Genomic DNA, 21,349 nt, shown 5'->3' with positions numbered 1-21,349 from the left:
AAGCCTTCTCTGGTCCCACCCCTTCACCTCTAGCTTGTCGCCATGGTGACTGCTCTACGATTGGCGGGGTTTGAGGTTCAAAGACTTTGGGTCGGCCTCATCCGGGGCCTCCGGCTGTGGTCTCTCCAGGCTGATTGGGCCGTTTCTTTCACCTCTGATTGGCCGAGATCGGAAGAGACGGCGAAGAGCTCGGCAAGAGAGCAAGTACTAGGGTCTCAGGGTTCAAAATGGCTCCGGCCTCCTTCGGTGACGTAGAGAGCAGAGCTTGGCTTCGCCCCTCCCTTTTAGTGAAGAAGGGAGCAGAACTGGGATCAGCTCGACGTTTGGATTGTGCGAACACATATTTGCGGAGCTGGTGTTAGCCCATCTCCCTCGGCTGGAGGACTCAGCCCGCTCCTCCTTAGGTGATTTGCAGAACAGAACTAAAGGCCCACACCTTTTTAATGTGACACAGTATGACAGAGTTAACTTCGACTCCCGTTTTAAACCTTAAAAGCAGGTTTTAAACCCTCTTTGTGAGTGGGTACCGAGGGGGCAAGGCACGCCCCTTTTCGGGCGACCCGAGGCGGAATGAGGTTAGGCCCGCCCCTTCCGTCCTATAATGTGTCCCGCAGAACTGGGGTCTTCCTCCAGGGTTGGACCCCTGGCACTTGGGCAAGGTGCTTCAGAGCTTGGGCATATTGTACGAGTTTGGGTCTTTTCTACAGTCAGTGACCCCCACTGTGGCCCAAGGAGCAGAACTAGGTAACAGCCTTCCCACTCCCAGTGTTCTTTGCATCCTCTACCTCAGGGAGAGTAAATTCAAGCAGGGCGAAGGTGTGTCTGGCAGCGGGGACAGACACAGGCTGAGGGCAGTACAGCAACACCCAGATAAAAGGTCCCACGTGACTCAAGTGAGGCATGGTGAGAAGTTGGGAGTTCCCTAGAGGAGGGCGGGGGAGGTTAAAGTACCGGAGGCCTGTCAAGGTTCAGGAAAAAAGTTACAGAGAGGTGGAAACAAGGAGAGGAGTGATGGATGATCCTGGTAAAGGGATGTGGAAGTATGGGAAAGAGGAGATCGAGGACTGGAGAGGGAACAGATACATGGCTACAAAATTAAGGAGGCATGCTCATCCCAGAGTAATCTAGCATTCTTTCTCATTTTTTTTTTTAAAGCAACCCTGATACCCAGTTTTCATTGGAAGAAAAGATGCACCCAGACTCCGTGTTGGGGAGGGAGGCTGTCTCACACCGCCTCAGTGACTAGGGAGACGGATAGGAAGGAACTAGAAAAGAAAAAGTACTGAGGTTAAATAAAGAGCATGGGAGGACAGGGGCAGGGAGAGGGCCTGAAAGTAAGTATCCCTTCTCTTTAAAGACCAGAGAGGCGTCTGGAAGAGGGAGCCGGGATGCTGGGAGCTAATGCGGGAAGGGGTGGGGAGAGCAAAGGTCAAAGAGAACCGGTAGAGAGCTGGAGGGCCAGGTGAGGTGAGATGGGGCCCTTGAGAGAAGACAGGTGAAGAACTCAGTGCTTGGCATTTAGTAGGTGCTTGAAACTACCTGGAAATGAATGGGGGACAGGAAAGAGGTTTTTGGGGAAGAGTTGGAGGGAATAAACAGCGGATAAGGGAGTTAAGGAGAAAGGAAGAAACCCAGTGAAATTTCCAGGAAGAGGAGACCTGATGAAGAAGGAATGGGCAAAGGAAGGAATACAGCACCAAGGGACACACAAGCCGTGTGTGCTGAAAGGGAATTGGAGGAAAAAAAGGATGCAGCTGGAGCCAGAGAAGGCCAGAGGCGGAGGCAGAGCCCAGCGGAGCGCTCGCGGGGCGGAGCTACCAAGAGCCCACTGGTCGATGCGGCGAAAAGATGCGTGGGTCCCTGGGAGTCGATTGGCAAAACAGGCCGCCCATCACCGCCCTCTACTTCCTGGCCAGCCCCGGAAACCGGCAGGCGTTGGGGAGGGGTGGGGGGGGATAGCGGCAACAGCAGCCCCAGCCCTCAGAGAGACAGCAGGAAGGGAGGGAGGGAGGGAGCTGGGGGGACAACCCCCCCCACCATTCCTACCGCAATGGGCCCAGCCTCCCACTCTCACCTCCCCTCCATCGGCCGGGGCTAGGACACCCCCAAATCCTGTCGCCCCCTTGGCACCGACACCCCGACCGAGGCAGAGACAGCCACCCGCCACCACCGCTGCCGCAGCCTGGCTGGGGAGGGGGCCAGCCCCCCGGGCCCCCCACCCCACTGAGGTGGGGGCGGGAATGGGATGGGAGGAGGCGGGAGGAGGGTGCCGAGAGGGACTTGGAGGAGGGGATGGGGGAGAGATTGGGTCTGGGAGGCGGACTGGGGAGAGGGTTGCTGGGGAAAGGAGAGGGGCCCTGAGAGGGAGGAAGGATGGAAGAGACACGGCGGAGACCCCTCGAATTTGGGATGGGGGTGTGGACAGGGCCCTGAAGAGGGAATTCCCGACACCTTCCCCAATTCCTTTTCCTGCCCTTTGGCCCCACATGACTCTTGGGGGGTTGTGGCCGGGAGAAGGCGGTTTATTGCCCTCCTTCCCCCAGCAGAATTTGCTTCCTAGGAATGCCCTCAGACACCTCTGTTTCCATCTAGGCACAGGACCTTTCTCAGTGGCCATCCACACTGGGCTAGATCCTTACTGACACACAGATGCTTTGTGGGGGGGCCATGTTTTCTACACTGAATCTGTGTGCCTTTGACATGTTTAATGGCTTATGTGCGGCTAGCTTCTCCCTATGCTATCCATGGACTGTGGAGAGATGATGTGTTATTTTCCATCAGAATTGCCCATTCTCATATCTTATGTCCATATCTCATGTCCAGTCTTGACATTGTTCAAATGTGTGAGTTTTTATATATTGCATCTATTATGTGGTTTCATGTTTCTTGCACATTTTATGCTTTTGCGTGTTTACTTTTTGCGTGTAAAGGTTATACCTTCCTTGTTTTGGTTCGTATGTTATGTCCATGATCCTGTCGTATGCAAGTCTTCATGTGTGGTATCCTGTGGTTTAGTTCACTAGTGCACACTCATGATGTGATCGGATTGGCCTGTTTGCTGCATGTTTTCCCAGTCACGGTTTACACCGCACATACGCATGCTCCTTCGCATGATACGCTGATGTGACATGACCGCAGCATGTGTGCTTCTGGTTACACATTCTATTTATTTAATAATTTTATTGACAGTATATTTTGTGAGTCATATGCCCATTAACCCATACGGCACTTCACAGTGCTTATAAATCTTCTGACATTTCTGCTCCGGAGAGGGTCACTTAATGTCACGTACTAGAGAGAAAGGTAACTGGGCCTCCATGTCCCCAGAGAACCATTCCCATATGCCTTACCTTGCTGACCTTCCTGGTCTATGTCTTTTCACATACATTATCTCTCTCGTGGCTGTGTACAGTCTGTGTTCATGGAGCTCAATGCATGCCTCAGGTCAACCCTGCTGTGCACATTATCTGTCCCTCACTCTTTTTGCACTGTTGGCATGTATTTGATGACAGCAGCATCTTTCCCTGGTGGCATGTTAATCCCCATTCTGTATGTTTCTCTTTTGTGTGAGATGGGATGTACCATCTTGATTGTTGTTGCCTCCCTCAGTGTGACCATATAGTGTATGTGTATATTCACAGTAGGTTACCGTTAGGCTTTTTGTTGTGTTCATTGCTTTATTGATGACTTTTCTTTTCATAGTTAATAGTCCTCAAGAGTGTAGCTATCTGATTCATGATTGGCTCTGTCATTAATTATGACAGGCTGTGTATACAGCCTTATAATCTGTTCAGCATGTTTATTGAGCACTATCTCCTCCTTCTGTCCTGGGTATTGGGGAAATGACAGAGTTCCTGCCCTCAGGCTGCTTACAGACTGGGGAAGGAAACAAAAATGAGCAGTTACTTACACTGTGGTGTCAAGATCAGTGGTTCTCAAACTGATGTACACATCAGACTCACTTGGAGGGCTGTCCCTCACTTGGGGGAGTTAAAATACCTATTCTTGGGCCTAAGGCCCAGAATTTGATTCAGGACATCTGGGGTGAGGTCCAAGAATATGTATTTCTACACTTTGAGAACCAATGATCAAGATAAAAGTGTAATGAAAACTCAGGCCAGGAGGGGTTCAAGAAGACTTCCAAAGTGTGACGCTGAGCTGGGTCAGGCAAGTGAAAGGCAGAAGGGCATTCCAGCCAAAGGGACCAGCCTGTTCACAGCACAGAAGCATGAAAGACCATGGTGTGTCTGAAGAACTGAAGTAAATCAATTTGGAGCAAAAAGGACTCTTGTGGGCATGTGGCCAAAGATGTAAGCAGAAGTCAACTTGTCGAAAGGGCCTTTTAGAAGATGGAGAAATGCTCAGATTTGTGTTACAGAAAAATCTCTGTGGTTGCCATGTGGATGATGAATTGGAGGAGCAGAGTTAGGAACCTGTCGCAAATAGTCCAGGGGAGAGAAATGCTGGTCCAGACTTACAAGGGCAGTGGGATAGAGCAAATCAAGGCCTACAGCTTTAGAGTTGGCAGAGTCTCCTGTTTCCTCTATTCCTTCTGAGCCTTCACTGGTTGGCAATGGCCTTTACCTTTGAACACAGTCCTTCCTGTCATTAGAAGACAGTGACTGTAGCCTTGCTGAAAGTGACAGGTATTTGCCTGAACACCTTTTTGTGACTTGTGACCCTGCCCCCAGCAGTAGGACAGAGTGGAGGAAGGAGGAAGAACCTAAAAGGCAGGTTCTGTGTGCCTGCACCTCTTCCTCCTCAACTCTTTCCTCTCCCAGGGCAGATGGTGTGAGTCGCTTTTACTCTCTCCCCTCTTTCTTTCATTTGGTCAGGCCTTAACATATTATATACCTGCCTGACCAGGTCGCCTCCGGTGTCCCTGGAAGGGAAAGAAGGAGGAGTAAGGGTTTGTTTGCCTGCCTGCGGAGGCAGGATTGATAGAGGCGGCAACTCCTGGTATGTCCATGGGTTTATCTGGAAACAGGAAGGGGAGGGAGGTTGGACACCTTGGTGGAGAGGGATTTTTCTAGTTATGCATTTACTTTCCTTTATCTGTTACTGGGTGTGATTGTAAGTTTGCATGTATGTGTCAGTGGGTCAGTCTTCGTATGACTGTGTGTTTGTATTTTTGTTAGTGACAGAGCCTTTATTCTTGCCAGTCTGCCCTTGAGAATGTCTGTGGGTGTTTTGTGCCTTTCACTGTATTTGCTGTCTGCTGTGTGTCCACCTGTGTGCATACATACTGGCCGCAGCATAACTGTGGTTAGGAACACAAGCCACTTAGGTTTCAACTAGGAAGTGCCTCTTAGGAGCCATATCACCACAGGTAAGTTCTTTAACATCTCTGGGCCTATCTCCAAAAAATGTAAATTATGTGGTTCATATTTAAGGTTAACATAGTCTATAGATCAACCCTAATCCAACAGATATATAATAAAAGCCACGGTGTAATTTTTAATTTTCTGGAAGATACATCAAAACGTAAAAAGTAACAAGGTGGAATTAATTTTAATAATATATTCTATTGAATTCAGTATCCAGAAAGGTTGATTTCAAAATGTAATCAATACAAAAGATTATTAATGGGATATTTAACATTCTGTTTTTCATTCAAAGTCTGAAATCTGATACATATTTTACACTTCCAGCACAATTCAGTTCAAACTAGGCCACATTTCCAGTGCTCGGTAGCCATATGTGGCTGGTGGCTACTGTATTAGACAGGTATAGACCATCCTAAGACCCTTACCAGCTACAAGTGTTTGTTATTGTTGTCCTATTATCACATGTCTGTGAGTTGTGGGTGTTCATGTGTCATGTCTCTTGTCTTTGTGAATATTTCTGGAGGCTTCTGAGAGAGGGCTGGGTGAGCAGTCCCGAGCTCCTGTTCCCACCGCCCCCATCCTAGAGAGGCTGTCTGGGCAGGTTTTGATGGGAGCCCTGACCCCATCCTGTGTCTCTGGCCCTTGTCCTCCTAGCTCCCCAAACCGTGCCTTCTGTGCCTTGCCCGTCCCATTCCCCTCCGGGAACGAGGCCCACTGTCTCTTGCCTGTCCCCTGCAGGTGGCCAGAATGGAGTTGTGGCCGGGGATATGGCCTGTGCTGCTGCTGCTCTTCCTGCTGCTGCTCTTCCTGCTGCCCACCCTGTGGTTCTGCAGCCCCAGTGCCAAATACTTCTTCAAGATGGCCTTCTACAATGGCTGGATCCTCTTCCTGGCGGTGCTCGCCATCCCTGTGTGTGCTGTGCGAGGACGCAACGTTGAGAACATGAAGTGAGGGCCAAGGGGTTTTGGGTGATGAGAGAACCTAAGAGTCCGAAGTGAGCAGTGGGTGGGGAGGTTGTGGGATGTGTAAGGAAGATGGAGAGGGCCCAGGGACAAGGAAGGAGAGAGAACTGCAGATGCCCAGAAAGGCAGTGGCGGGGGGCGGGTGAAGCGTGCTGATGGACATCAATGGGTCCTGCTGGAACCCTTTGCCGTGACCCCACAGGATCTTGCGTCTGATGCTGCTCCACATCAAATACCTGTATGGGATCCGAGTGGAGGTGCGTGGGGCCCACCACTTCCCTCCCTCACAGCCCTACGTCGTGGTCTCCAACCACCAGAGCTCACTCGACCTGCTTGGTGAGACCCCTCGTAGGGCATACCTCCCCCAGTTATGCCCTTCCCCTTTCCCCAGAATCTCTTCCGCTAGGGGTCCGCAACTCCCCTTCGTCTGGACATTGCTCCCTTTCCCTTTCCCCCAGTCCTTCTTACCCTCATAAGTAGGCTAATATGTACTTAATCACCCCATCCTCCTCAGGGCTTCCCGCCCCCTCTCCCCCATCTCCGTCCTTAAGAATGTGGGGGATGGCCTGTTTCCCATGACACTTTACCTCTACCCTGATCTTCACTCCCACCCCCAACCTTTGCCTTAGGGATGATGGAGGTACTGCCAGGCCGCTGTGTGCCCATTGCCAAGCGTGAGCTGCTGTGGGCTGGCTCTGCTGGACTGGCCTGCTGGCTGGCAGGAGTCATCTTCATCGACCGGAAGCGCACTGGGGATGCCATCAGTGTCATGTCTGAAGTTGCCCAGACCCTGCTCACCCAGGACGTGAGTCTCCTGTGGCAAAGGGGGGTGGCAACACTGGGGAGTAGAGCAGGGCCAGCAGCCCTCAAAGGTCCATTACAGCCTCATGACCGTTTTCGGACCCCTCTGTGTATGTCTTCTTGACCTCTGTCTTCCTCAGGTGCGGGTCTGGGTTTTTCCAGAGGGCACGAGAAACCACAATGGCTCCATGCTGCCCTTCAAACGTGGCGCCTTCCACCTTGCAGTACAGGCCCAGGTAATTACTATTTCCCCCTCTGCTACTGAGCCCCCAGCTTCCACCATTCTTTTCTTTCTTGGCAGAGGTTTGTCATGGGGGCCTTGGAAGGGAACTGTGGGCTGTTTGCTTTTCCCTTTCCCCAGGTTCCCATTGTCCCCATAGTCATGTCCTCCTATCAAGACTTCTATTGCAAGAAGGAGCGTCGCTTCACTTCGGGTGAGGGCTCTGAGTAGATCTGGGGCTGGGGGTGGCTAGAAAGGCCATGGGAGAGAGAGGGTAGACATCCCCATGAGACAGGAGGATTGGTCAGTGTCAGAACTGAGATGTCCAAAGGATCATCCACTGACCCCACATCAACTAATAAATATTTATTAAGCGCCCACCATACCCTGCTACATGGGTAACACTTGATCCCTCCAACAGGGGCCATTACTGCCCAGAGGGAAAGATAAGACCTGTGTGTGCAAAGCTGTAATAACACTTGGCAGTGAAAGTTAATCCTAGATGATGGGGGCTGGAAGGGTGCTAAGGAGGTGTCCGGACTGGGAAGGCTTTGTGCAAGAGGGCCTTAAAACAGATAGCAGCTGGCAAGCAGAGGGGCAATTGTCCAGGGTAGGGGGAAGATAACTGAAAGGTTGGGGAGGGAGTAACAGGAGAGCTCAGGAACTGGGCCCTGCCTGTGAGCAAAGGCCTAGGTAGACAGCCCATGATGGTGCTCACCCCCTCCCAGGGCGATGTCAGGTACGGGTGCTGCCCCCAGTGCCCACAGAAGGGCTGACACCAGATGACGTCCCAGCTCTGGCTGACAGAGTCCGGCACTCCATGCTCACCGTTTTCCGGGAAATCTCCACTGATGGCCGGGGCGGTGGTGACTGTCTGAAGAAGCCTGGAGGGGTGGGCGACGCCCGGCTCTGAGCTCCCTTCCCATCTACCCCCATGTTCCTCCCACACCTACCAACCCAGTGGGCCCTGAAGCAGGGCCAAGCCCACTTCCTTGTTTCTCCTCTCCCCACTGTTCTCCTCTCCCCCACTGTTCTCCTCTTTGGAATCTTCAATTTCTGAAGTGAATGTGGATATAGCACTGCTCCTTGCCCCTTCCCAGTTCCCCCCATGGACTCTCTTGCCTCGGTGCAGTCTCCACTCTGACCCCCACCCACCTCCTGTGCCATCTTGTCTTTGGGACGGTTGCCTCCCCCTCATCTCCAGTGGCTCACCTACACAAGGGTGGGAACACACCATCCTTTCCCCAGGGGACCCTCTTCTTTTGTGATCTTCTCTCCCTTTCCACCCCACATTGGCCAGTGGACTCATCCATTCTATGGAACAATACCCTACCACAAGTCCATGGATTCAGTGGACTTATCCGTTTGTGAGGACTCCTCACACTGTGGCTGGAAGCAATGCCTGGAACATTCCTGGCTTATCCTGGGAACACTCCTCAGCACCCTCACCCTCCCTCCCATGGAGCCTCCTATCAGTGGAGGCTGGACTCTTCTCACTCAGAGGTTTCATCCTGCCCATACCCAGGTGCCCAGGGGTGAGCATACTCCTAGATGCCAGTTTGGTCTCCACATTTCTGCTTCCCCCCATCCCTGTGGTACAGTTCTTCAGTGGTCCTGGCCCCAACCCAGTCCCCTGCAGCCCGGCTGTACCATTCTAACCAGACACAAGGGGAAGAGGCAGACATTAGGTGCTGCACTCACTTCTGCTCCCTGGGAAGTTGGGGAAAGGAACTGAACCCTGGCTGGAGGGGATGGGAGGGCTTTTAATTTATTTCCCTTTCTTTTGAGGCTTCCCCTCTCTGAGCCAGTTTTCATTTCCTCCCTGTGGCATTAGCCACTCCTGCCTCCCACCCCAGACCTGTGCCCACAACTGGGAAGGTGGGCTGGGAGCAAAAAGAGAGGGTGGGACCCAGTTTTGTGTGGTTTTTATTAATTATCTGGATAACAGCAAGAAACCCGAGAATAAAGATTGAGAGAGAGAGAGAGAGATCTGGGCACTTTCTGGCTGCATTTGTTAAGGCATTGAAGTGGTTCTCGCCTAGGCCACCTCCCCCAGCCAGAAGACTCAGGGGTGGGCCCAAGGCACCCATCTTTCCCCCTTCCTTCAGCTCTCGTAAGTTTCCGTCACTCATTGCTCCTTAGTGGCAGATAACCTTATCTTCGCTTCCCCAGCTGCCCAATCCCAGAGGATTAGTGGGGCCAGTTTCTGTATAAATTAGGGGGCAGGGGCTCTGGAGGGGTTCCTTATTGGCCGCCGATTGAGATTGAGGCCTGGGCCCAGGCTGTTGTCCTCACAGGAGCCTGGTGAATGACAAGGAGGCAGACACATTGGCTGTGGACTTCTGGGGCTGCCAGGGCACTGGAGACACTCTCACCCAGCAATAAGTGGACTGGGGACAGGGTACCAGAAGAAGGGGTGAAATATGGGTATCTGAGGACAGTATGTGGAGACTGAGTGTTGGGGAAAGGTTTGGGGAAAAGAGAAAAGTGAACCAGGGAAGGGTGTCCGGGAGAGCTGGGGGCAGCTAATGGGGATGGGGATTCAAGCAGAGAAGGGCATGAGGACTTACAGGCACCTAGCCTCTCCTCCAGCAGCAGCACTTGGTCGCTGAGAGACTCGATCCTGTCGCCACGGCCCCATAGCTCTGCCACCTGTTCCGGCTGTAGCTCTTCAGGTGGCATGGGCAGCATGGCTCGGACCCAGGCCCCGGCCTGACCTGCCCACTACAAAGGAAGAGACGCTTCAGAGTGTTGGGGGTGGAGCACACCCTGCCAAGAGGGGTTGGACCCAGGCACCAACATTCACCTGCTCCAGCCGCTCCAGGCGCCCTTGAAGCTCCCAAATCTCCTGTCTCAGGGCATGCTCCTCTTGTTCTGCTTCCCGAACTGGGACAAAAGAGGGCATGACCCACTGCCCAGTTGAGTGCAGGCCCTCACTGCCACCCATGCTCCCACTCACCTGCCACACTGAGGATGTTGGCACCAGTTGGGGGCTCCGGGGCACCCTCTGTGCAGGTGCGCCTGTCCAGACCCAGCACCAGGCCTTGAGGACAGCCACAAGTGAAGCTGCCTGCGGTATTGAGGCAACGGTGCGAGCAGAGGGCAACACCAGTCCTACATTCATCCATGTCTAGTTATGGGAGAGAAGATGGGGGCTGAAGGGTGGGGGCGAGCTGGCACCCCAAAGGTATGAGGTCCTGGTGCCACTGTATGGGGGTGCAGGGCGAGCTGACTCACCCACATGACAGTGCTTCCCACCCCAGCCTGGGGCGCACTCGCACTGCTCTGGCCTAACGCAGACGCCTCGGTTCTGACACGGCTTGGCACAAATGGCTGTGGGCACAGAAGGGTGGTTCAAAACCAGACCCACTGCCTGCCTCCCCAGCCCTGCAGGGCACCCTGACCCCAGGCCTGGGAAGACCCAGTCTCACCATCACAGGTGAGGGCCCCTGGATGCCGCTTCTTCCAGCCCTGGCAGCACACAACGTGGGTCTGCGGCACCTCCCTCCTCACCTCCCTCCACGCCACACGGTATGTGGTCCTGGAACATAGACCCGGCTCTGAACATTGCTTTATGGGTTTTGGTCTGGGTTCTTGAATTTCTTCTTGAAAGACTCCAGAGTCCAGCCTCCCTATCCCTCACCTGTAGGTGCTGCAGATGCGTCTTCCATCACACACGGTCAGGTAGGGCTTATACACTGGTTGGCTGTAGGACTCGTTGTAATGGAGGGGGACCACGAGCATCTGCCTGGAGCAGACCCCCTGGCTGCACCCATGCCAGAGAAGGTAAGACACATTCAGTGACCTGGGAGCGGTCAGGAGTCCCATTTCCCTTAAGTCTCCACTGAGGCCCTGCCCTCCCTGGAGGTGACCACCTCACCCCCATTCTAAACTTCATGGTTTTGTCACCTGTTGACGCCCCACCCCCAGCAAGTTTTCTGAAGACCTCACCCCTGGACCCGCCCCCCTGTCATCACCTCTCTTTGAGGGATCCACCCTTGGCCCCCTGGACTGACATCAGTAGCAGGAGGAATGAGAGTCCGCCTAAGAGACTGCACGGTTCATCCCTGGACCCCATGATTCTCCTTGACTCCAAACTGCAGGCTGCAGGCAAGAAGAGGTTAATGGAGGCCATTCCCCTCTCCCATAACTTTTCCAGCTCCAGCCCCTCCAAAAGCAGTGTGCTAGTGCCCTCTAAGGGAGTTAGTACGTTCACTTGTACACATTTGCACTAGCCACCAGGATTGTCTACACCTGCGTGTACATTTAACACGACCCCTTCATCCAGCACAGCATGGTCCAAGCATGCATCATGCAATTGCACACCCCAACACACTCCCTCCATCTTCTCTACACACACACTCTGCCCATAACCTTCCTATCTGTAACAAACCCTCTTCTATCTTAATTTTTCTACCTTCAAAGTCTCAGATATTCACCATTACACCCCCTCACACCCTGCACACAAACCCATGCACCTGGAAACTGCACCTTAAACACATTCCTACTACCCCACATACCCACACCCTCACTCCTACCACACTCCCCAACTCACACTCACGCTAAGGCTCATTCCCCGTTGACACTGTCTCCCCACCTGTCTTTCCCTCTCTCCCGGAGACTTCCAGCAGACCAGCCTCAGCAACAGCAGCTCAGACTGGTGGGCGGGTTGGGCAGGCTGGAAAGGAGAGGAGGGGCTGGGCCAGACAGAATCCTCCCATCCCTGCCCCCTCCCACAAGCCTCCTTCACAGCTCCTGCTTGATCAGCTCCATGGGGTCTAAGTCCCACTACCTTCACCACCACCCCAGCAAAGGGCCCCCTAGAAGTAAATTCCAAACTCTTCGAACCCCCTTATTTCTGGACTCCCCAGATCAGCAGAGGCTACCAGCTCTGTAACCCCACCAGTACCCCTGGCTCTTGACACAACCCTCAACCCAACACAGACTCGGGGAGAACTGAGGAACAGGGAGAGAGAGCTGGCAGAGAAAAGCAGGGTCAGGTCATGGGAGAAGAGGCAAGATTCAATGAGGAAAGAAAGGAGGGCAAATCGTCACAAAGGGACAAGGGGGGTGGGTGGGAAGCCCATGGCACTAAGGGGAAATTGCCCCCATTTGATGATGACATTTGTTAGGGCCTGGGGGTGGGGGGCAGAGTTGAGTCAGCCACCGCCCCCCATACCAGAGCAGACAGGGCCCTATTGTCTCCACCAAAATTCCTTCTTTTAAGGAAGAGGAGGCTCATTGTCCAGCCCCTCACCCAACTCAGGCCTACAAAGGTCGAAAAGGGGTGCAACAAATGCCCACCCTGACCCTTAGCCCCCTCGTCTAGCCTGGGGGTGGCAGACGCATTCCACCCATGAGGCTAGGGCACAAACCACTGAAGCCCTGGGCTCAGCCCCCCAGGCTTAGGCTGGAACAGGAAGAGAATTGTCCTCTGCAGGAAAGAACCCACAGAGAATCAGGAACCCACACAGAATGGGCATTTAGAGAGCGGAAACACCAAGGGGGTCCCACCCCACACCAGGCATCCGGGCACCCAGACCTCAGGCTCTCCATCCCCACCCTCCTTGGGGAGCCAGGTCCCCCTCACCTGGAAAGGAGCCAAACCACACTGAGGAAATGGACTTTTATTTCCATAAATACAGGGTTAACACCCATTCAATGGTAGCTAAAAGGGGCTGGGGCCTCAAAGACACTAGGCTCCCAGGGGGTACCCCAACACTGAACAGAGGGACTGGGGGATCCCCAAACCTGAGATGGGCCTCACAGGCCATAGATATTCCCCAACACTGACATTTCAAGAACGGAACTGTCCCCATAGGGGAGCCTCAGAACCCCACTCTCATGGGTAGTCCTTCCTGGGAGTTGGGAGGGCTGAGAAAAAGGGAAAAGGGAACATGGGGAGAACAGGAGCTAAAAATGTCCTGAGTGGCCTAGAAGGAGACCCCTGTAGTGGGCAGGGGCTGGGTTCTCCTATACAGCCAGAGACAGAGCAGCCACAGCAGCAGGAGCAGCCACGAGATAAAAACCTGGTTTCTCTCTTCCCGACCTCGGCCTCGGCCTCGGGAGAGTGAGAGAGCATGGAGCAAACCCCAAACATGAGGTGGGAGGAGACCAGGATTTGTCATCTACAGAGGAGCACAGGAAGGGAGTCCTGGGAGCCCTGGTTGGTGGGGGCAGTGTGGGAGCAATGGGGTGGTTGCAGGCACACCGGAGCTGACATCTGCTTTCCAAGGCCACCGCTTGGTCTCTGGGCTGGGAAGTTCCTGAGGGATCCCTGAGGACATCCTCAGGAGAGCCAAGGTTCAATGCAGGTCTCATAAAGGGTACGGTTGGAGTGCCAGGCCGTATGGGAGATCCCAGCCATCGGACACCTCACTATGGCTCCCCGAGCCAAGAGAGTCTTCAACCCAAAAGAATCCCGCAGATAAACCTTCAAGGTGGGCAAAGAGTCATAAAAGGAGAAACAAAGTGAGCTCCTCCTGGTGTCCCAGGTCCCCTCCCCACAGGGTGAACCCTTCAGCTCAAGGGGTCAGTGGCAGGGAGGGCTACAGACTGAGGTGGGGCTGTGCCAGAAGAAAGGGGAAGTTATCCCAGGGGGCTCACCGGTTGCTCCTCCATCTCCAAGACCGTCTCATTTGCATCATAGAAACCAAAGAAGCTACAAAGAGATTGAGGGCGGGTAGGGGAGGAGGTTATCAGGAGAGCGGGAGAAAATCAAGGTAGGCTAGGGGAGGGACCTCAGGAACTCATGGCCTGTTGGGAGATAGGCAGCAAGGAAGACACTCACAATATTCAAGTGGATATCATGTACCTCACAAGGTGACACAGGGGCTACAGCGTTGCTTCTACAGAGTCCCATCAAAAATGCAAACCTGAATCTAATCATGAGGAAACAGCCAACAAACCCAAACTGAGGGACATTCTACAAAATAGTTCAAAAATATCAATGTAATGGACGAAGACAGAGGAAATATCCCAGGGGGAAAAAAAAAGAGAGAGAGAGAGACTAAAGAGACACGGACAAGTAAATGCAACACATGATCCCAGGTTAGATCTTGCACCGCATTTTTTTTCCCCTATGAGGACAACTGGAAAATATTTGAATAAGGTCTATAGAGTATCTTATTGATGTTAACTTCCTGACTTTGATAATTATATTGTGGATATGTAAAGAGAAGTCCTGTATACACAAAACAGACACTGACACACTGAAGTTTTAGGAGTAAAGAGACATCATGTCTACAACCTACTCTCAAATGGTTCACAAACACACCTATACCCCCGTATACATATTTAGAGGGAAGAAAGAATGAGGACATAAACATGGCAAAATGGTAACCTTTAGAAAATCTAGGTGAAGAGTACACACAATTGTTTTGTAATACTTAAGCAACTTATTAAGTATGAAGTTATTTCAAAATAAAAAGGTCTTAAAATTTTGAAAAGTAATATTTAATTGGCATGGGCAGTGAGTGGGCACTGACCATGAACAACAAACGTTAATAGTGCTAAGTCCAAGGGACAATGGGAACAAAAAAAGACCACCCCGCTGGTTTTAGAGCACCAACAAAGCCTTCCCAGTGAGGTACTCTCCACTAGGGAAGGCTGATCCCCCAGCAAACAGAAGAGCAGGAGCAAAGGTAGAGAGGTGAGGCCCAGCTGGGCCCATGGGGGAGCTGGGTTGGGGGCCTGAAGACCACATGGAGGGGCTGGATTTCATCAGGTATAGGAGAGCAGTAGGGGCACACAGACCGGGATGTGAACTCCAGCTCTGCCACACACTCCCAAATGTATGTGGTTGAGCATATTACTTATCCTCTTTGTCCTATTTAAGAATACTTCCTTTTCAGAGAGGAAGTGAAACACCCTGGTTAAGTTAGATAGCCTGACTTCACCAGTTACTAACTCTATGAATGGAGACAAGTTATTTAAGTTCCTTGCACCTAAGTTTCCTTACATGTTAAACGAGGATAATAGTAATTACCATGAACCCTGTCTCCTTACATGTCAAAGGAGGATTAAAGGAGATTTATTTGAAAAGTACTTAGAATTGTGCCTTGGGACATAAAAGGTACTATATAACTGTGAGCTATTACAATCTTCAGAGGGTCATAGATGTAAAATGAGATAGAATAAATCCCAACCCTTGCTATTATAAGGAACATGACTCCTTCACTTAAAACCCTCCAATGCCTTTTTCATCTCACTCAGATTAAAAAATCAAGGGCCATGGTTGCCAGGAGCTGGTGGGAGGCAGGGATGGGGAGTTCTTGTTTAATGGCTATGGAGTTTCAGTTTGGGAAGAAGAAAAAAGTTCTGAATATGGATGGTGGTGATGGTTACACAAGAATGCCAATGTGCTTCATTGCCGCTGCACTGCACACTTAAAATGGTAAATTTTATGTTCTGTATATTTTAGGAAAAAACAAAAATAAAAAACAAGGGCCTTACTTTGCCCTACAAAGGGTCAATATTACTGGCTCCCTGCTACCTCTTTCATCTCCTCTCCCACCCTCTTCCCAGCTCCCTGGGCTCTAGCCACACTGGCGACCCTATTCCTCACACCAGCCCCAGGACCTCTGTAGGTGCCACTCCTTTTCCCTGAGTCGTTTTTCCCCCCCAGATTGTTGCACAGCTCCTTCCCTCACTTCCTTAAGTTTCTACTCCCATGACAAGTCTTCCAGGACTTATCTGGCCACTATCTGACATAGGGTCCAGTCACCCTCTAATCCCTTCCCCTGCCTGTCTCATCACCACCTGACATACATATTTGCATCTATTTTTCTGTCTCCCACACTAGACATTAAACTACGTAAGAGTGGGGACTTCTCTTTCATTTACCGCTGCATCCCAATGGCCCAGAACAGGGCCTGGGCATATATACAGTGCTCAATAAATATTTGTTGAATGACTAAAGGAGCTTAGGTGACATTTCAGATCACTCATGATGAATTGCAGCAAAGGCCCACACATAGCACAATGGAGCCATAGATTTTCCTGAGGAATCGGATGGAGGAGATAAGGCTGGAGGCTATTACAAAAGTCCAGGTATATAAAAGAGGTGGAAGGAAACGTGGCATGGAATTATACACACACATCCTACCAATGACGATTTCCTGGTTTTGATACTGTGCTGTAGTTACATAGGATGCAATCACTGGGGGAACCGGGCAAAAGATACCTATGTAGGACCTCTCTAAACTATCTTTGCAACTTCCTATGAATCTGTAATTATTTCAAAGTTAAAAGTTTTTACAAAGCAGGGGTTTAGGGATGGAGGGGAAGTAGAGTCTGACGGGCTAGATACAAGGCATTGAGGAATGACTCCCAGGTTTTGTTGTTGAGTGACAGGATATATGGAGGATGGGAGCATTAGCTGACCAGAGGGAGGTACAGGCCAGTTTCAGGCAGGAGATTAATTGTTGGGGGCTAAGGGGTATCCTTAGCCAATCTTTGGGCCACACAGTCCCATATTACCTGGACTGCCAGGGGGTAATAACACCATCATCAGGGCCCCCAATCAGCACCAGGCGGCCCACACGAAGAAAGTTCTTCCTCCATGCTGAAGGGTGGGAAGAAAAGAGCCTGAGTCAGTCACAGGGGTCAGGCCAGGTTGGAGAGGGAAACACAGGGGGTTGGAGAAGCAGAAAACGGGACCCAGGCAGGAGCCTGGAGTCTCACCAGTGGCATTGGGATGATCTCTTTCCCCATTGATCAGGGCCAGAAAGCTGCTGGCGTTGAGGTACAAGTCATCATGGTGGGGGTCTAGGTACAAACAGCAGTTAGAAGGAGAAGCAGGGAAAAGAAGCAAGATCAGAGTCTGAAAAAACGACCAGGAGACTACAATAGCAGGTAAGGTGAATAGTATCAACAATAATAATAATTGTAAACACGATACCAAACACCTTTGTCCAGCACTTACTATGTCAGATACTGTTCAAAGTACATTACATTTGTTAATTTATTCAATCTTCACAACCACCTATAGGGTAGATACTAGATTATTATTTTACAGATAAGGAAAACAGCCACAGTAAGGTTAAGTAACTTGTCCACAGTCACCCGACAGGGTCAAGCTTCAAACACAAGTAGTCTGGACCCAGCATCCATGGTCTTAAAAACTACACTAGGTGTTTGCAAACTATGGACCATGGGCCAAACCCAGCCCACTGCTTACCTGTATAAATAAAGTTTTTTGGAACACAGATACATGCATTTACATATGGTGTATGGTTGCTTTCAAACTACTGTGGCAGAATTGTATTTGCGACAGAGACCATATGGCCTGCAAAACCAAAAATATGTACTATCTGGCTTGTGATCTCTGCACCAGACTATACTCTGAGGTGATAAGGTAACACACATAAAGCATTCTGAACAGCGACTGTTCACACAGTAAGTGCTCATTACATGAAGTTATCTTCATCATCACTGCTGTTGGTTATGGTACAGGTGGGAGCAGCCGGCCCTACCCTCCAGGGTGCCCTCTCATGGAGTCCCGTTTGGCATCCCCTACTCACCGTGCCAGTAGTTGCAGATGGAGAATTCCTGGCCCCAGGGGCTATAGCAGATCCGATAGAGGTTAGACCTCATGGAGGTAGGGAAGAGCCACTTCAAATAGTCTGTATCTGGCAAGAGAACAGCAGTATCAAGTGGCCCCAAACCTTTGTGTCCTCAAAACTCGGGGCCCCCTTTGACCTTACGATCCCCGCTCACCTCCATACTGTCCCATTTGTGGAGAGGAGAGAGAGATGAAAGAATCCACATTGTGCTCATCCATGACAGAGAGCAGTGCTCGGCACACCAGGCCCCCTGGAGGCAGAACACCACATTGGACAGGGACTCAGGGACAGCCAGGCCAACAGCCTCTCCACTAGGCACCCCCCTCCACCCACCACAATGTACATAAGGAGACTGAGGCCCAGAGAAAACAGGCACACCCTGTGGCAAAAGGCTATATACATCATGTAAGTGACAGAGCCAGATTAGATTCTGGGTCTTCTGACTCTAACTGTAGGGTGTTTTTTACTTCCCCATTATCCCTTATTTCCAAGAACCATGGATAATGGCAAAAGGGGACAGCAGTGCAGGGAGCCTCCCTCCCACTCAGGACACAGAGCTAAGACCCAAGTGCTGAAGGAAGTCAGAAAAGTAGGGCTCAGGTACCAGGGCTGGAAGAATGTGGTTCAGAAAAGGGGACACTAGAATGTGTCCCTCAGATAAAGATCAAGCCTCAGAGAGGGCTTAGGAGTTGGGAGGGGGAGGGCGCCTACCCTGCGAGTAGCAGATGAGATGCACCCCTTGAGGGGCCTTTGCCATGATGGGGGCCACAGCCTCTCCGAACCCTTGCACCTGTTCCCACAGGGGTCGCAAGCTCTCTCTCCCATCGAAGAGATCGAGCACTGTCACCACAGTCCCGGGGTGTGTCTGTGGGAAGGGGGCAGTGCTGCAACAGGGGATGGACTGTGGAGCCCCTCCACACCGCCCCCCTGGGCAGTGTCCACATGCCTAATTGTGCCCTGCTAGAACCAGGGATCTCATCCCCCGATCTCCCAACGCCAGCACCAGCTCCTCCAGGAACTGAGCAGGCCCAGAATGGCAACTTTCGGTTCCCCATTCTCTTTCCCCAGCCACTACAGACGCCTCCAACGCCCCACAACAGGGTGTCCCCTACCAGACCTCGTTGATATATTCCAGCAGGTGGCGGAAGCTGTACGAGCTGTCAAAGAGCCCGTGCACCACGATGACCGGCTTGTAGGGAGCGCGATGGGGCGCGGGGGCTGCGGGCAGCAGCAGCAGCGGCAGGAACGGCAACAGGAGCAGGATCCCCGCCGGGGGCAGCCGCAGCCCCCTGAGCCCCAGCATGCTCCCGCCTGAGAAGGGGGCGATGAGGGCCTGTGAGAGAGATGACAACACACCCTCCCCTCGAAGCAGACGCCTGGCATCAAGATCCCCCTCCCCGCCCGTGCTCACACTAGGTTCAGGTCACAAAACAGCCTACTTTTAACTTACTTCAAGGTTGTGGGGAAACACACACCCCTACACATTGACGCACGGACGCGCACCCGAAGCCCCGCCCCCAACTCTACGGGGACTCGGTCCCTAGGCCGAGGATCTTCTTAGTGCATCATCCCAGCCATGCACGACCCTGGGTTTTGCAAGAAAGACCCCCGAGCAGCAGCGCAGGCTTCTGGAGAATGCAAGCTCCCACCTGGCCTAGGTCCGTGACCCTGGCTCCGCCAGCTGTTTACTTCTCCCTAGACTGGAACCCGCAAGGTGGGGGGAGGGGAAGGGTGTGAAGAGAGCTCGCGCAGGGGAATGACGGATGGGAGAGGGGAGGCTGCTAGGGGTCGCGCTTCGCCGTCACGTCCGGGGCTTTCCCTGGCAACCGTGCCCGCGTCCCCTGTAACGCAGGCCCAGGACTGGAGGGGCAATGGAACATTCCACTGCACTCCGCGAGCGGGGGGAGGAAAAAGAGCGATCCATTTTAGACTGGTGGGGAGAGGAAGAAGCATCAAACAAGTCCTGGGAATCATGAGAAGGCCAGTTCTGGCCCTGCCAGGCACCAGCGACACCAGGGTCCGAATTCCTGGTCTCGATTCGCCCCATTTCCCAATTCAGGCGTCCGGCTCCGCTGCGGAACGTGAAGTTCCCCTGCCTCCGCGGGAGGTGGGAGGGCGCTGCGGAAAGGCAGTCCTCCGCATTTCGTCTCAGGCCACCGGATCAGGGCTGAAGCCAGCCCAAGCGGACCCCTCCCCATCCCCACCCGCCTGCCGGCAGGCCCCAGGTCAGCGTCTTACAACTCTTCATTATGAAGTGCGTGTAGTGCCCTTGTCTCCAGAGACGCGAAGAGTCCTCGAGGCCCCTCGAGCTAAAAGTGCAGCCTGGCCCAGTTTCTCCTGGCCTACTCTACTCCACTCCTGGTACACGACCCACCTCCAAGGGGCGGAGGGCCCCTGGGGCAGCGCTGACTCACGCGTGCGTGGTTTCCACCAGTCTTTCAACTTGAGAGACCCCCACAATCGGCCCTTAGCCGGGAGTTCCTGTGTGCGGCTCCCGACGCAGACCTTCGAACCCCTTCCAGACTTCCGAGCTCCAGAAGTCCCGCAACTCCGCCTTGATCCCTACCCGATACCTAGGTGGGCTTTTGCTTAGCATTGAAAGACGCTTCCGTTGAGAAAAGGATTTCGAAGCTTGTCTGAATCCCTCCTGTTCACAAGGTCTTTGCCGGTCTAAAGTCTCTCAATAAAACCAATCTGTGCCCCGAGTTGTGTAGTGTGAGGATGGGGTGGCAGTGGGGGGTCGGGGGCTCAGGCAAACGCCTTGGAAACTGGAACAACCAGCTTGGGGCCGTGACCTAAATGTCTGGAGCTCTGTAGGCTCCACTTGGACGCGAGGGCGAGGACACAGCCCGGGAGGGCGACTGCCTCGGGTGAGGGTTGGGCAGTACTAATCTGAAGGTGGAGGTAGGGGAGGGTCCCCGACTGCGTTTTTGCAAAAAGCCCAACTCCTGTAAATCTCGGTAGACGGCCTGTCTTCACCTCCCCTCCCCATATACGTGCCCCCAAGATACAATGAACAAATAAAAGACTGCAATTACTGCTGTGCCCTGAACCTCGCACTCCCGTCGACTCAGGAGGTGGCGTTGCGTCTTGGCAGAGGTGGTGGGTGGATGGGTGGGATTTTAAAAAATGGATCTGAACACTGAGGGGCCCAGGAACTCTAAGAAGCCCGATAATCAAGTGGGGAAAGAGCATATATTATCCCCCAAACTTACTCTCTGTCCTTCTCCCACCCCCACCCCCCCTAACCGTAGGTCCAACTCCCCTGGAAATACTCTAGACCCAAGCCCCCCATTTTACCTGCAATTCACCCAGACCATAACCCTGGGAACTCTTTCAGGTCATCGCGGGTCTCAACTCTGCAGTTCTCTCTCACGCAGTTATCTTTCTTAAAGTGGGGGCAGCTAAGGCCAAGCATTGGGGAGAAGGTCCTGAGAACTTGCAGGGACTCTGAGGGAAGCTGAGGAGGGGAAC

General features: G+C 52.6%; 3 protein-coding genes and 1 long non-coding RNA gene across 9 annotated transcripts; 2 read left to right on the top strand and 2 right to left on the bottom strand.

The window, feature by feature from the left end:
* The first annotated feature begins 1,960 nt into the window (after positions 1 to 1,960).
* Positions 1,961 to 9,297, top strand: AGPAT1 (1-acylglycerol-3-phosphate O-acyltransferase 1). Of its 2 annotated transcripts, none has more exons than XM_030315150.1 (7): positions 1,961 to 2,228; positions 6,066 to 6,274; positions 6,492 to 6,625; positions 6,919 to 7,094; positions 7,231 to 7,326; positions 7,471 to 7,524; positions 8,039 to 8,179. In XM_030315150.1, exons 2-7 carry the CDS (start codon positions 6,075 to 6,077, stop codon positions 8,084 to 8,086), a joined length of 708 nt encoding a protein of 235 aa, XP_030171010.1. In that variant the 5' UTR covers positions 1,961 to 2,228; positions 6,066 to 6,074; the 3' UTR covers positions 8,087 to 8,179. The 2 variants fall into 2 exon arrangements, with proteins under 2 accessions (XP_030171010.1, XP_030171009.1); XM_030315149.1 differs by having other exon boundaries at positions 1,965 to 2,228; positions 7,452 to 7,524; positions 8,039 to 9,297.
* Positions 9,078 to 12,824, bottom strand: EGFL8 (EGF like domain multiple 8). 4 transcript variants are annotated; one of them, XM_030315155.1, is made up of 8 exons: positions 11,288 to 12,824; positions 10,954 to 11,076; positions 10,742 to 10,851; positions 10,548 to 10,643; positions 10,270 to 10,440; positions 10,117 to 10,196; positions 9,881 to 10,034; positions 9,078 to 9,611 (listed from the first exon to the last, which is right to left on the bottom strand). In XM_030315155.1, the coding sequence occupies exons 1-8, from the start codon at positions 11,443 to 11,445 to the stop codon at positions 9,526 to 9,528; spliced, it is 978 nt and encodes a 325-aa protein (XP_030171015.1). In that variant the 5' UTR covers positions 11,446 to 12,824; the 3' UTR covers positions 9,078 to 9,525. The 4 variants fall into 4 exon arrangements, with proteins under 4 accessions (XP_030171015.1, XP_030171011.1, XP_030171013.1 ...); XM_030315151.1 differs by having other exon boundaries at positions 9,078 to 10,034; positions 11,288 to 11,414; positions 11,908 to 12,824; XM_030315153.1 differs by lacking the exon at positions 10,548 to 10,643 and having other exon boundaries at positions 9,078 to 10,034; positions 11,288 to 11,414; positions 11,908 to 12,824.
* Positions 12,825 to 12,922: 98 nt separating this feature from the next.
* On the bottom strand, positions 12,923 to 19,938 carry PPT2 (palmitoyl-protein thioesterase 2). 2 transcript variants are annotated; one of them, XM_030315158.1, is made up of 9 exons: positions 19,525 to 19,938; positions 18,993 to 19,186; positions 18,587 to 18,740; positions 18,030 to 18,125; positions 17,834 to 17,941; positions 16,995 to 17,078; positions 16,791 to 16,875; positions 13,917 to 13,971; positions 12,923 to 13,743 (listed from the first exon to the last, which is right to left on the bottom strand). In XM_030315158.1, the coding sequence occupies exons 2-9, from the start codon at positions 19,176 to 19,178 to the stop codon at positions 13,600 to 13,602; spliced, it is 912 nt and encodes a 303-aa protein (XP_030171018.1). In that variant the 5' UTR covers positions 19,179 to 19,186; positions 19,525 to 19,938; the 3' UTR covers positions 12,923 to 13,599. The 2 variants fall into 2 exon arrangements, with proteins under 2 accessions (XP_030171018.1, XP_030171017.1); XM_030315157.1 differs by lacking the exon at positions 19,525 to 19,938 and adding an exon at positions 19,326 to 19,418.
* LOC115513773 lies at positions 19,445 to 20,580 on the top strand. Its single transcript, XR_003968797.1, has 2 exons — positions 19,445 to 19,533; positions 19,935 to 20,580. It is a non-coding gene; the product is annotated as an uncharacterized LOC115513773 (long non-coding RNA).
* Positions 20,581 to 21,349: the final 769 nt, after the last annotated feature.

The sequence above is a fragment of the Lynx canadensis genome, chromosome B2, assembly GCF_007474595.2.
Source record: "Lynx canadensis isolate LIC74 chromosome B2, mLynCan4.pri.v2, whole genome shotgun sequence".
NCBI classification, from domain to species: domain Eukaryota; kingdom Metazoa; phylum Chordata; class Mammalia; order Carnivora; family Felidae; genus Lynx; species Lynx canadensis.
Note: the sequence above shows the minus strand (reverse complement) of the source record. Positions and strands in the feature narration are given on the sequence as shown.